At 36.9% G+C, this 15,397-nt stretch overlaps 1 protein-coding gene across 1 annotated transcript in view; it reads right to left on the bottom strand.

Moving 5' to 3' along the window:
* Positions 1-15,397, bottom strand: part of CNTN5 (contactin 5) — a 276,614-nt gene that overhangs the window by 44,173 nt on the left and 217,044 nt on the right. Inside the window, exon 14 of the mRNA XM_059840298.1 lies at positions 5,841-5,961. Coding sequence (XP_059696281.1) covers positions 5,841-5,961 — 121 coding nt within the window. The remainder of the gene's footprint in view (positions 1-5,840; positions 5,962-15,397) is intronic.

The raw sequence follows: 15,397 nt of genomic DNA, 5'->3' as shown, positions 1-15,397 counted from the left end.
ATCTGCAAGAGACTCTGTTATTCCTGGAAACTGTTGCTGAACCAGGACTACTGCTCATCTCAGTGTATCTAAAAGTGTTCCTGTAATTGACTACACGAAGCCTCATGATGACTTCTGTGAAAGCAAGTTAGACTCTAGAGTGGTGTTCCCAACTTCCACTATTTTTTGCTGAACTGCAGATGTTTTTCTCCAGCCAAACCTTCAAGCTTGCAGAAGAAAGAGCAGAGAATATACAGTAAACAGCTTTGGTAGGACATTTTTCTACTTAAGCTTTTTTTTCTTGCAGCCTATGGCAAAGCAGTGCTTCAAATGAATTCATTAGAAATTGTGTGTTTTAAGAGAAAAGAGATATTTTTTGGTAAAGTAAATGTAAGAAGTAGCCTTTTGCTCTTATCTCTGACTTCTGCTGGTGTTCTTCAAAACCTCCCAGTCACTGTATAACAGATTTTGTACCGATGAATTAAATAAACACAAACTGTAAAAAAATACTGTAGTTAATTGAACCAATGTACGGTAGTAAGGGTCAGCCCTTTCATGGTGTCAACATCTTTATGATAAAAGTGTTTCTTGTTCTAAACATCTTCACAGCAAAACATAGTTGAAGCATAGGATCATTTAGATATCCTTTGAAGTGAAAACATGAAAACACAGATAGCTTCAGATTTCAAGAGCATAATGGAAAATATGAATGTAATAAGCCCTTTTTGGAAATCATGTTTTAAAACAAATTAATTCACCAAGCAGGCATTGTCTCAAGAAAAGCTGACACATTGCTGGCTACAAGATCACCTGAGACATCTGTGAGAGGCAGGCCTCTTGGCTGGTACTTGGGTGTTTGGTACCCATGTTTGTGATGATATCATTAGTGTCAGAACATGACATGCATATTTATCCTGTATTAGATCCTTCTGCTTAGGTAATCACTTCTTTGTGAAATATCAGTACAGAGACAACTCGACTAGTGGTGTGCCAAAATCAGGTGGAAAATCAGCCAAGCTCTAGCATTCTGCAGTTCTGCTCCTCTGCTACTTAATATTCACTGCAAGTTGCAGATCTGGGTGGATAAGTAAAGGCTGGTAGCCAAAAAATGCACATGACATGGGAAAAGTATTCTTGGACTGATGTCAAGAATGGGATTGGCATTCACAAAAATCATAAATCGCTTCTACTTCTTAAATGGCTCTTGTCTTCATGTGCAGAGGAAAACATTTGTTGACTGTGTAGTGAGTATCTGTGTTCTCCTGTAAACATTCTTGTTTGCATGGCAAACAGGTATTCTGCATTTCCTTGGGTGAGCAAACAACAGAAGACATAAATGAAATGAAATCAGGTAATGACTTGGGTGTCAGGAATGTAAGTCCTTAAAGGTGGTTTTTGTTGTAGTCATTCATTCCACTAAAACTATTTCTTTGATCATCAGACATACAGAATTTCTGTCATGGGATTGCACTTGAGAGATACCACATTCCTGCAGGCTTGGTGCTAGAATAGTTACCAGCTTCTGTGAAAAGCTGTTTTCTCTTCTAGATGTCCTTGAGATGTATCAGCATATATATCTTCTGCTGTTATGGGCTCTGATGACTCTCTTGCAGAAAATGTGCCACTATCTCCACCTTAGCCCCAGTTCAGGGCAATCTGGTTCAGAGGGTGGGATGCCTGTTATTTAGCTTTTATAAAGCTATTTAGCTTTTCCCTTTCCAATAAACAGTTCAGTGTATTGGCTTAAGCAACTGACAGAGGTTCACCTCAGGGAACATCTGTTTATTTCTATACCAGGAGTCAATTCAATGAAAGAAGGAAATATTTTGGTTACTGGAAGTGCCCTAAATTGTGCCTTACCCATCCAGGTGGTCATTTGTTTGTCACCTGATTTCTGTGCTCCTGGCTCCTCTGCATCAGAAAGAGGCTTGAACATGTCTTGATCCCACCTAACAGCCACCTGAAGGTATAGTATACTTTTAAGGAGAAAGTGTGATTTTGAGTCGTGGTCTGAGACAGATAAAAAGAGTTATCCTACTTCATAGATGAGCACTGCAGTTGCTGAGCTAAGTTGAAAGTGATTGATATTGCCTCTTCTGCCTTAAATCAGTTCTGGCCTTTGATCTGAAACTTCTCTCATCCTCCCCATATTCAGAGAGTAAAGGACTCTCTGGGGACCTCTACAGAATCAATGTGTATATCTAGAGGGGATGGTGGATCTCAGATGAATGAAAGATTATGAAGGGGTTTTTTTAGGCACAAAAAAAAAAAATAAAAAACCCTGTGATGATGAATTGCAAAAAAATTTAGTAGAGCTGTATTTTGGAGACTAAATACTCCAGTCACTGGCAGAGCATCTCTTCCTAATGAAATCCACATTACTGGCAGCATTAGAAAAAAAAAAGTGCTATGGACCACTAAAAAGTTTTTCTTGATTTAGTATACGTAGTTTAATTACATTTTAGAGATCTTAGAGAAGTATTTGGGGGGTTTTTTTCAGCATTTAGCTCTGACAGAACTTGAATCCTGATTTTGTCCAAACGTGACATAGAATGTTTGAAATGTTCCCAAAAGAGATTCAATAGGTCACAATCATTATTGAAAAAGTATTAGATGTGTTTTTCACTTCAAATTACCTAAATTCAAGACCTGTGAGGTAGTGAATTTGAAAATTTAAATTTTGAGTTTAAAAATGTATAACACATTATAGAAAGTTGCAGAACAGAAACTTGCTGCTGTCTTCATTTCCTTTGTTTTTCAGACACACACACACACATACACACCCACATATATATGCAGTAAATTCAGGAATCTTCTTGCGCCATTAATTACCTTCTTATGAATAATTAGACTCAAAGAAATTGAGATTTACTTGGTACTGTCCATTCTCTGTTCTTTGTCTTGTCTTTCATTGGTGATATTTTAGGAATATAGCTTTCATTGTATGATGCAGAGCAAAGAAGAGGAAGGGCAAAAATAGTGTCATTCCTTGGCATATAATCAAGGGAACTTCCAGTAGACCAAGTAGTAAGAATGGTTTCAAAATAGATAAATATTATTTAAGGACACTCTATGTTTTCCACACAATAAATGATACTGAGACATTGCACTTCCTTGAAAATACAGTGGTGAATGTCTGTCTGTTAAAGATCAGGATGTTAATTTCAAGCAAGAGAAGTCTGCCATGTTTGTTTCTGCTTCCTTCATCTGAGGAGGCTGCAGGAAGGGATGATACTGTTCCAAGTCACTTGGAATTAAGTGCTGACAAAAAGTCCTTTGACTTAAAAATAGAGAACCAGTTGAATGCATACTTCAGTTTAAATTTAATCAATTTGCTAGTGGCAGTAATTCTGATATTCATGAATATCTAAAGGAGGGGGAATGAGATTATATTAATTTATTCTCTATGTCCAATTTATTTCATGTAGAAACATTGTAAGAAGGACAATTTTTCAAGAAAGAATTACAATGATTTATTAAAATACCATATGAACCCTACAATAAAAGTAATGATTGAAATGGAGTTATATGCTGTTATGATATTATCAGTATTATCACTGGTATTTTCTGCAAAGACAAAAGGAGAGAAAGGTCAGAGCAAGGGTGTGCTTGTGCTGTAGGTTGCTTATATCAATACATATAAGAGTTCATATCAAAGCTTCTGCTATCTCAGTTTGGCTTTGGGCTGTAACATTTAAAAGAAAAGGGTGTTTTGTAATATGCATAAAATGAAATTATTTTGTCTATAAACTGTACTGGAAATAAAGAATAATATGGCTTTGGATTACAAACTTTACTGAGTTTTCTTCTTTCATAGAGGATGACTTCCTTTGTCAGGTGAAATTCTTCAGAGTTAACTGAAATATTTACTGAAACATCTGTTTCTGTTGGTATCTTTTCCTAAACAATGTCCATCATCACCGAAAACTAAACATAAAGAAGTTTGAAGGTGCTACAATTTGGGATCATCGGTGTCAAATTGCAAACCACTATGTGCACTCTACAGGCTGAGATAGGGGAGAAAAAAAATTAGAGATACTGAAATGAAAATGAAGTTCCTGTAAAAGTATAAGGAGAGATAGATTAGATTCTTATAAATATTTTTTATTTTTGCACTGTTGATGTCTGTAAGGACTAGTCATTCACACTTCTACGCTGAAGGTGCTTCAAACATTTTCTGCAACACAAAACAAAATTTCTTGCTCTATCTTAAAATTATCCAATTGTAGAAAAAAGAGAAGGAGAAAATTGTAAGCAAAGTATATTTGAATTCAAATTCCACTAACAAGCAGTTATAGCTTTTACTTCAACAACGTGGTGACATGGTGATGAGACTCACATAAATGAATCCTGATACTTCTTACAATGCCTTTTTTAAAATTTAATCTCAGACCTCTTCCTCAGAGAAGAATTTCATTTCTACAGGAAATTCAATAAACTAATTTAAATAACCAGTATCCTTAAAAAAAAAAAATTTGTAATCAGTCTATCCTAGATAATAACTAAGACATTTTTGTCACAAAATTTCAATTAAAGGTGAGATTGCCTTGTCTATCCATAGAGCCTTCTGCTCCTGTCTGAGACAGACAAAGGGGGCACAAAGGCCTTGCATAACCCAGAAGGATGAATCAGATTTCATAAGGCAGCTAAAATCGTATTACATGGCGAGCCAGCTGAATAGAACCATCCCAAAAGTGCCATAGCTCAGGGAAATCTGATGGTCCTCAAAGTGTCTTTATGGAAATATTTAACTATTACTTTCATGAAAAAATGGAGAGCCCTGAAGTCAGCCAGAAACATTTTTTATCATTTAAAACATATATTTACCCTAAAAGTGGTGCATAGGAACACATCAAGTTTAAAGATATTGTGGAATGTGGTAAAATAAATATTTTTTAATTATAATACAAAAAGAATTTGGATTTTTTATTATTTTTCAAATGTTAATAAAATATCTACCTTGATTTGATTTTTTAAAAATGTATCATCCACAGTATGGCTACCCAGCTGTGCTGCCTAGCAGGGATCCATCTCTCTTGGCATTGCAGGACCCACCAGCCCTTATGCAAGTAAGTGAACTGCAAATCCTCAGATCCCCTCTGACTGAGGCACTGAGCACACGTGTCTCTGTGTGTGTGAGTGTGTGTGTGTGAGTATGCACACATGCACACACCCCTAGTGCAGAATGCAGAAACACTCTGCTTAAAGGAGTTGGCATCCTCACTATGATCTGGGATCCTTCAGGAAAAGGACCCTGAGTTCCTGTGCATAATCAGGAAGGTTCAATGACAGGTGAAACAATTTAACAGATTATAGGACTGGGGCATAAAGATGCAGTAAACAATTGGTGGTAACAATTCCACGTGTGAAAAAGCCCAAATTCTTGTCATTTTATGGAGCTTCATTGTTCATATCTATGATTTTACAAAAGGCTGCATGGGCGCCCCTCTAAGGAAATGAAGGAATGTTCCTAAACTGCTAAAGCTGAAAGAATGGCTTGGCCATAAGATGAAATGCAAAGCATCAAATAGAATAGCAAACACTCATTATGCCTACCTTACACAGGTCTGTGAAGGCTAATTGTCTGCATTTTAGCTAATCTGGTATACCTTTTGTGCTGTTACCTCTCTTAAAACTGTCTATTAACCCACTGTCTTTTGTTTCTCTCTGCAGTGTCTGCAGGTCAGCTTATGTTGAAACTCCTGTCAAAGACAGCAGGTTAATCACAACTGGCTTCAATAACATGAAATCTGAGGACCATTGCCTAGCAGAGACATCCCTGAAGCTCCCGTATTTAAAAGTCCCTGGTAGAGCCGTGTGTGGTGATTGTGTTTTCAGAGAAGAACCACAAGCATACTCACCCCTAACAAGCAGCTCTGTCTCATCCGACACGGTGTCCGCTGCGGTCTGGACCCTGCAACCGTATCTGCCCGCGTGCACCAGGAGGATGTTCCTGATCATTAAATCTGCAGAGGACGCTTGCTGAAACAGGGATGAAGTGCCAGTTTAAAACTCAGTAAATCTGTGTTCAAGGTAGTTCACAAGGGTGTTTTTCGTACAGTCTGAGCAACTCTTGAATGCAGCTTTCATCTTACAAAATGTATGTGCCCTAATACCCTCTTGTGAGGATTATCCGAACAGTGCATTTATACAATGATTAGTAGGGATTAAAGAAGAGCATTTCAGGTTTTTAATAACTTTGACTTTGCTTAAAGCATGTTCAAAGCGAATTATTCCAACTAGCACAAAGAAATTCATTAAGGAGATGAACAGAAATATTTTGGATGCCATCTGTGGTATTAAAAATGTCCTCTTAGAAAATAGGAACTTTCTTCCTCTCCCTCTTTACTGTAATGCAGTGACATTTGGAATATGTCTTGCTACTGTGCTAAAATTAAGATTACTTGAAAGATAGTATTAATTGGTTTTTTTAATTAATAGAGAGAAAGTTAATGCTAAATATGAATGAGAAAATATTATATGATTCTCATCCTTCCTGATGAAATATGTATGTATTTAATGCTGAAAAGTGCAATATATATAGAGAGAATATAAAGAGAGAACCAGTTCAAATTTCTATTTTTTAGAATTTTAGCCAATACTCATTACAATTCCCCAAAGTTCACTTAAAAAAAAAAATAGGCATTTCCTTTCTCAGATTTGGCCTGCTTTACTAACCAAGCAAACACTGACAGTCTTTCTTTGAACTATATGTTTCTATCCCATTCAGTGGTTCTAATTTGAGTAATTTTGATCATGAGTGAATAGAATTGTACTCTGCATTCAAAATAAAATATTTCTAGGGTACTAGAATTGATACTTCTCTAGATGTGCTGGAAATCTGTCACTGAATTCACCTAGATTCATACTTGCTTGTTTCTTGGCTTATACTTATTCTGTGCTCACGCAGACACACTCAGATCTTTATCCTTATTCATTAGCAAGTTATGAGCTCCCTCTTTATAACCAGTCATTCATACGTGCATGAACTTGTTCTTCATGGGATTGAATTTCTTGTCTGTTCCCATCTGTTATTTTCATCATCTGCTGCATTGGTAAGATGTCCAATTTGTACCATACAATCGTCATTTGCATACTTCTTTCTTTTATGCCAAGGTCATTAATGACAAGATGAAAAAGGATTCATTTCAAGATCCAATCTTCTATAATTTAGTTTTTTTCTTTTTAGGCAGAAGAGTTCCTTTGCAGCACATCTTGGCACACTTCTTCAGTCAATCTTCTCTTCATTTGCATTTCTTGAACTAACTTGTTGTAATATCCTATATAGCATCAAGGCAAAATCTTCACCAAAGGACATTCAAATGCAAAGAAGGAAAAGGAAGGTGGAGACATTAAGGCTGCCTCTGAGGCCAAAGTGAATGTGGGCATGATCTATAGCTTAATAACCCTGTAGATCTAAGAGCATGATTACCATGGGAGTGTTTTGCCTTCTGAAGTGGCCTAGGTAATGATGTTGCTGAAGGGAAGATAGTCAGACCAGTCAGGCCATAATGCAATTCTTATATTCTTGCTCTGGCATATGAGAAATCACAGCAGGGGAAATGGATATCTCAGTACTCCACAGCTCAAAATGCAAAAGAAGAGCACACACTCCTATCAGGAGTCAAATTCAGGATATAAATTTTTTTAAGTTGCATAACAGTAGCATTTACTAGCTCCTATTGAAATGGGTTGCTCAAGATCACTAGTGATCTTGGTACAAAGTTTTAGTTACATAAAGAATAAGACTAGAATCAGTCCACATTTGTCCTCTCTTGAGGGTAATTTACATCTAATGTGTGTTTTGTTGTTAAGTGTGAGAAATAGCATAATGGATAGCAACTGTCTGGTTTGATTGTTCAGGAGCTGTTAAAAACCTTGGCTGTCACTCTAACTTCCAGAGGGTTCATGAATGTGTAAATCCTAATATTCTTATCAGGAAAAATAGATGTATTTCATCTGCACACCTGGGCAGACAAGCATCAATTGAAAGAATCATTGCTGTAAATGGAGAGCAGTGCAGTGCAATAGATCTCTATGAAACACTTTTATTACAACAAAACAGGATGTGCAGCCTGCATTCCTGAGGACATGTGAGTGGATTAAACACTGACTGTGTTTAATACAGATAGATATATGCTCAGACACTGGATTCTTGATTGTAATCAAGAAAATTATGACACATTTTAGCTTCCATTTAGATAAGTAGGAGATATGTTTGAGCAGGGACTCTTAAAAAAATAATGTATTAGGGCTGTTCTGTGGCATGTATAAAGTGGTCTTCATTAATTTTACAGACTTTTCCAAGTCTTGGAAGACAAATTGTTTGCTTATTAGTTTATCCTGTAATGAGAGCCTCTAGGCCACAAAAAGGTCTGGGGCAGTTAAACTTATGTGCTGACTTTCTATGTCTCAAGAAAAATTCTGCACCTTGTCATTGTAGCTGCTACTTAAACTTGAACGATTACAATCCAGTTGAAAAAAAACCCCTACTAAGTGGGAATGCAGCAGAGACTCCATTAAGAAAAATATCTAAGGTCAGAAACTTTCTTGTGCTTTTAGACTTCTGTCAGTGGAAAAACACATGATGCTTCAGCAAAGCAGAGACATTCACTTCCCCTCGGGGGAAGACACAAACTGGGTGATAGGAATGCAAGCAATGTAGGAAGGTCTCTCACCTGGGCTAACATGATTTAGTTCTGCCTGGTGTATCACCAACTTTGTGGTCTCAATTTTATTTAAAGACAAAGTTAGGGGCATTTAAATTTCTTTGTCTAGGTCTAAATTTTGATGCTAAGTTATGTTTTTAAAAGCTTCCTTTTATTTTACTGATTTTATGCTCTTTCTTTGTGGGGAATATTTGGCAAGAAGTGCGTTATTTCAAAGTAACATTTTATTAGAAAAATCCATATTCCTTGGTGTTGCATCATGTATTATCCACAGAGCCATGTATCAGTATCTTAATCTCAGTATAAACTTCTACTGTGGGAAATGTAGATTGTATTTTACTGGAGCTAAAACTTAAAAAAAACCAAACCAAAACTGATAGGTTCAACAACCAACTTTTACTGATTTTCAGGAAAGATAAGAGTAACCTTCAAGGTCAGCATCAGCTACAGACCTGCTGTACACTGTTGATCTTCGTTAAGCAGCAAATAAATAATAATAGAGCTCAGAATCCTCTCTGTCATGACTAATGTTTCTCTCCAGGATTACAAATTATTGTACCATTCATGTTATGCTCCCAAGCATCCCATTCATCTAGATCTGGGCAGCTCCAATGCTGAATGATATGTCAAGCTATGGCTCTGTCTGCTTCAGCATGGTATGTTGTCTGAGGTCATAGTCATGTCTGCAATGTATCTTATTAGCTGTACATTAGTTGTACATATTGCTTGAAGCGATTTTTTTTTCAAAAATTGGTGCCATCGATGCAATAGCATTTGCTTTGGATGTGGAATCACTTCCCCAAATTTAAAAAGGCTCCAAAGAACATATAACATGCATTCTTTTGCATTCATGGTCCTAATATTTGGGGGATTTGCAGAAACAAAAAAACCCAAACAAGAAAACAACAACAAAAAAAAGACAACTTTCAGAGAATTTTCTGTTGGGGAATTAATAATTCTTCAGCCATCTCAAATACCCACAGAGAGGAACTTGCATGTGGATTTTTTTTCTCTTTCCATCTCATAAATCTTAAGAGGTTGTGGTGGGAGCCTGGACTGATACTAGTTAGTTACTCAATCAATCACTTAACTTCCCAGGTGCAGAAGGAGTGCACACCATCACCAGAGGCTACAGCTGCATGTTGGATAAGATAAGGGAAGAGGCTGACAAGAGGCAGATCCTGCATATTGAGGTCCTACTTTTTATCATACCGAAGTCCTTACAGCAGTGCCTAGCTGTGGAAATTCCCTTCCAGAGAAGTGGCAGGACATTCACACACAGCCTGAAGGAATTCACGCCTTCTGCTGGGCCATAATTGGCTCAGTTTTACTGAAATAAGAGGCAGCTGGGATGTCTTAGTCTTAGAATGTGTCGTAAACCATCAGACTGATAAAGAGTCCCATGATTCAAAGTATTACATCATCCGGTGTAAAACTCCCGGCCCCAGGGGTGGTACTTGGGCATGCCCACCCACACCTGAGTAAATATAAACCCAGTGGATTTTGTGTTTCTCCCACCCCTCATGGCTCAAGACAGTGACAATCCCTTTGACTAGAGTGGGACGCTCACCACTGAGAAGGCCAGAAGAGAACCAACAGAATCCGTGCAGCGGTGACATATTTCCTGTCTCTCTGTCATTCTATTTCTTTTCCTGCTCCCACTCTTTTCCCATTTCTTTCTCTCTTTCTCCCTTTCTCCCTCACATTTACTGTTAAATAAAAATGCATACTAATGATTTTGACATATGGTCTTGTTTGCACCTTAATTTGGGCAAAGACATCTCTCTCATTTTAATAACCAGATCTTAACAGTTGTGATTTGCTTTGCAATAAACAACTTTTACATATGTTTCTTCCCTAAATTGAAGAGAATCAAACTTATTCTTCCTGTGACAGTGAGTTCATTGTCCCGAGCCAGTTGCTAGGAAACCTCTCTGTTACCCTGTCCATTCATTTGCTGAGTTTTTATCTCTAAACCAAGGTGGTCCATTCAGTGTATCCAACCTTTTCTTCTGAAGACTTTGCAAAATTCAAATTTCTAATCAATTTCTGAAGACTTTGCACAATTTCTAATTTGTCTGCATTTGAAATGGAGCTCACAGTTATACCCTAGAGCACTTTCTTAACATCAAAAGTCTTTTGTTCCTTTCTCCCTATCTCTTCCATGAAAGAATTACACTTGGGTTGATTATTACATAATTTATGACATATGCTTAAAATACAAAATCATGTGGAAAATCTAGATGAAATATCATGATTTTGTCATTGTATCAAACCCAGCTTTCATTTAATCTGCTTCCAATGCTGCTCATTTTCCACATTCATTGTCATACTTCCCTTCTGCTCTCCAACTGCAGTTCTTTGAATGTAGCTCTGATTTATCTTGGAAAGAGGGACAAAAAGCCAAAGAAGTTCATAGTACTGGGTAGTCAGTAGAGATGACGTGTTGACACACAGCTCTCAACTTCTGCACTGCAAGGGCTTGAGGACTGCCCAGTACTGTGCAGAGGATTCAGGCTGTGAACTCAGCCTGGACAATGTGTGGTGAAAACTGTCTCTTTGCCTGAGAAGAATGTGTCTAAAATGGGTAATGAGAATATTACAAATGATTGTGATTCAACAAAAGCTTAAATCAAAGGGAAGAAAAGAATGGGCAAACACTGACTGTCATTGTAGGAAAGCTTTTATGATGAAAGCCAAAGTGGAGTTTGGGCCACTTCTTTACTATGGCTACAGGGGTTTATCAAGGTTTGCTGCCTGTCATATAAATCTCTTGACAGTGAGAGGTGAGGATGCTTTACTACAAAGTGTTTTTTATACAGAAGAGTGTGTTTAGAACACACTAAATGCCTAAAAAGATTCTATTCTGTTTAAACTGAGAACAATAAAACAATGCTGTGTTGAGTAAAAAGGACTGAGATTTGATCCTAAACAAGAATGACCTAGGTTGTTAATGATAGCTTTTTCAATTTAAATGATCATTTAAAATATATGCGTGATTTCACATGTAACACAAAGGTTAGGTGAATTCCTAACTCATATATTGCTTCATTTAGCAAAATAGCCTTTATTAATGAAATTCAGGTAGAATAAATTGAAAAATTACATCAGTTTATTTTTGCTACATTTCAATGGCAATGGAGGGTTTTTTTGGTGAGTTTATCTGAAGTAAACAAATGATTGTACAGAATAACCTTCTGGCAGTGTTATCTTTGTACTATCAACAATAAGTGAGGACCAGCAATACAATAAAGTTCTTTTAAATAATACTAACAGTTCATATGTACATTATGATGGATTGTTGTCTTCAAGCCAAATTCTGTCCATATTTTGTTTAGGACAATTTAAGTACCATTTCAGGCAAATTCTCAGGTTTGAACGTATCAGCTGCATCTGTCTATTGCTAGTGATGATTAAAAACTGCAAATATTTAGTCTGAGAAGCAGCAGATTTCTTCATTGGTATATTGGTAATGGAAAATTATATTCTGAGCTCTGTCTTTTAATCATATAAACATATTTGGAACAAAGAAGATGAAATCATTATAAGTTTTGTTGTGATCAATGGTAGGAGGCAGGATAATAATGGTAATATATTGGTATCTAGGCTGATGCAGACTGACTCATAAAACATAACTTGCATTTCTCTTGTCTTTAAGAAGTTAAAAGGATGCCTTTAGGTTTGTGAATCCTTAAGAATCATGAGGGGGGAGTGCAGACTCTTTGAGTGGCAGTATTTATGAATAGTTTGTATAGACATAGAAAGAATTATGAAGAGAGTTGTTTTGGTGAGTACTGGTGGCTTTGAGTGGGTGCCAGAGAGTGATGGAGTGTTGAGAGTAGAAAGGGAGAACTTGAATAAACTTGAAATGCTTCAAATGCATTTCAAGAGCATCTTGATTGCTGCAAGTGAGTTTGATTAATTTTATTGAATAAAGGTAGAAAAAGAGATGAAGTTAAAAGAATAGCAGCTGTCAGGTGGTCATGTACTGGGGTAGTTCTGTGAAATCAAGGAATTAACAAAAAACATGGAAAAAGCAGTGAGAATGGGAAGGAATGAGAAAAGAGATGGGATATGAAATGGCAAGCTTCAGGACAGAGATGCTCACTACACTTCCGATGCTAAATTCCTGTTCTGTATTTGAGATTTTTATTACCATGAAAAAAAAAGGATGAAAAGATTTCTAGAGGCTCCCTCCAGTGCAGTAGGTGACAATGAAAATGATTATTATGTTTTGCTGGGTTCTTTTTCCCCCTAGTGTTATATCATTTTGTTTGGAACCTACTTACACTTCCTATTTGTTAATATTCATTGGAATATGTTTATTAAGAGCAGTTGTTACACAATGATTTTTTGTTACGATTCTTAGTGTGTATATTGTTGGATAACATTTATGAAGTATTTATGTGAATATTATCTACTGTGCTGCATGCTGTGTCTCGGTTTACCAAACAAGAGAAAAAGAAAGAGGGCAAGAAGTAGAGGTGAGCTTCAGGACAGTGAAAGCTTCTTCCCATGATACTTTTCTGTAACAACGCAATTGAGGTTTGCAGGTACAAGGCCTCAAGAATAAAATCAAAAGTTTGGGAATGTAAGAAGTGAAATGGAGGAGTACTTCCAGTAAGGCTTTGGAAAGCACTGCCACAGCAGCTGGGGAGAAAGGCTGCAGAGCTGCAAGTGTAAAATAGCCAGCAGAGCTTTAAATGGAGGCTTCTTTAGGAACTGATATTGATCAGTTGTTCAAGCAATCGACTCTGCTGTTATGGCCCAGATTAACACTGTGCCAAGCAGTTAAATGATCCATCAGGTCCAAGTAAACAGAGAGAGGAATGGACTGTCATGAAATGTCTTTTCTTTATCCCAAGGTTTTCTGCTTTAGAATGCTTCTTGTAAACAAGAAAAGGTACAAAATACCACAATGGAACAAATCTGTAAAAATTATCTGACTGTATTTCATTACCTATTACAACAGTTTTTTAATAGAAATTGGTCAGGAATGTTAAGAGGCTCAATTTTCCAAAATTATTAGTTATCTCCCTTGTCTAAAATAAAATTAAGTAGAAGAGTTCAGAGAATTTTTAAGGTTGGAAAAGACCCTTAAAATCATCGAGTCTCACCATTAGCTCAGCACTGCTGTGTTCACCCTTAAACCACATTCCCAGGTGTCACATCCACACTCCGTTTAAACATTTCCAGGATTAGTGATGTCACCAATTCCTTGGGCCTGTTCCAATGCCTGACCAATTGAAGTGAAGAAATCTTTTCTAACCTCTAATCTAAATTTTCTCTGGTGCAACTTGGTCACTTCCTCTCAGCCTGTCACTTGTTACCTGGGACAGGAAAACTGATCCCCACCTTGCTAGATCCTCCTTTGAAGTAGCTGAAGAGGGCAGTAAGATCCTCCTCAGCTTCCTTTTCTCCTGGCTAAACGAGATCAGATGCTGCTTATTGTCTCTGTCCCTTACTCTCTATTAACAGACAAAGCCACAAGCACTAGTATGCAACAATTTACACTTTTTTTTGACTCTAGGAAAAGTTTGGAGTGTTTCTTTCTTAACACAGCATCCAATAGATTCAATCAGTTCACTAGAACTGTTTATATCCTGGAAGAAACACATGGTAAAATGCAGTATTGCACTGTGGTCTTCTTTGTGCTTGGATTTTGGTTTGTAGTTACCAGTCATAGAACTCAAAGTCCAGAAATCCTTATTTTATTTAGTACACTATCTAATTTACAACAGCTATTTATTACCAAAAGACAAGATTTAATTTTTTTTTTTTTTTTTTGGTTTAAACTGCTCCTGATTGCTCAAACAGGTAACTGCTGTAGCATGACAAGTGGGCATAACCTGGTAATGAGCCCAGGGCTGAAATATCTAGAGATTAGAGTTGACAGTAATGGCTGTGTTCAGCCTCTTCCATCAGCAGGAAAGGATTGCAGCAGACAGTGAAACAAATTGGTAGCAATGATGCTGATATGGCAGCTTTACCCTGAACAGAAATTCTCTGTGAATAGAGCTTGTTGTCTTCTGCAAAGCTTCTGACAACTATTGCTGTTTTCCTCATGTTGGGGGGCAGTCGGGGTGTTCCATAAAATCCCTGTTTAATTAACCTTGTTTGGGTTAACATCCAATAAAGAGGAAAGACATTATTAATAACAGTCTGCTGGTTTAATTGATTTCATGCAGTGTAGAACTTAGCTCTTCCTATTTAGAAATGCTTAGGAAATTTTAACCTTAATTTCTTGAATATGATAAAAGTACTACAAGAAATTAGTGAGTGACTTGAAAATACAAGGAAAGATGTAAATTTATGCATTGTCCAAAATTCTAGGTTATCAAATTGAAGTCTCCAGTACTAGGCCAGAATGAAATGCATTGTCCAATCTGTATCTGCTGTCCCTTTTGAAGTAAAACAGTAGACTTCCATTCACTTCCATGTGAACAAATAACCATTGTTAAATATAAAATGAAAAGTCGTACTTATTGCTTCCCCTGGTGGCAGTTTCAGCTAAGATCAAAGACCAAGAACATATTCAGACCAAACCACTTTCCTGAGTCTGAAAAGTCAAGGTGAGGGACATTGAGAGCAATGCTCTTGCTTACCAGTCTGTGGATAACCACAGTAAATCATTTTGTTTGGCTGCTATAAAAACAGTATCAGCCTTCAAGCACAGAGTTGGAATTATGATAGTTGGATGTAAATCTACTGAAAAAATCTGATCTTTTCAGATGAAAAAGGGATATGTC

The sequence above is a fragment of the Haemorhous mexicanus genome, chromosome 2 (genome assembly GCF_027477595.1).
Source record: "Haemorhous mexicanus isolate bHaeMex1 chromosome 2, bHaeMex1.pri, whole genome shotgun sequence".
NCBI classification, from domain to species: domain Eukaryota; kingdom Metazoa; phylum Chordata; class Aves; order Passeriformes; family Fringillidae; genus Haemorhous; species Haemorhous mexicanus.
The sequence above is the reverse complement of the archived record's forward strand: the minus strand, read 5'-3'. Positions and strand labels throughout refer to the sequence as shown.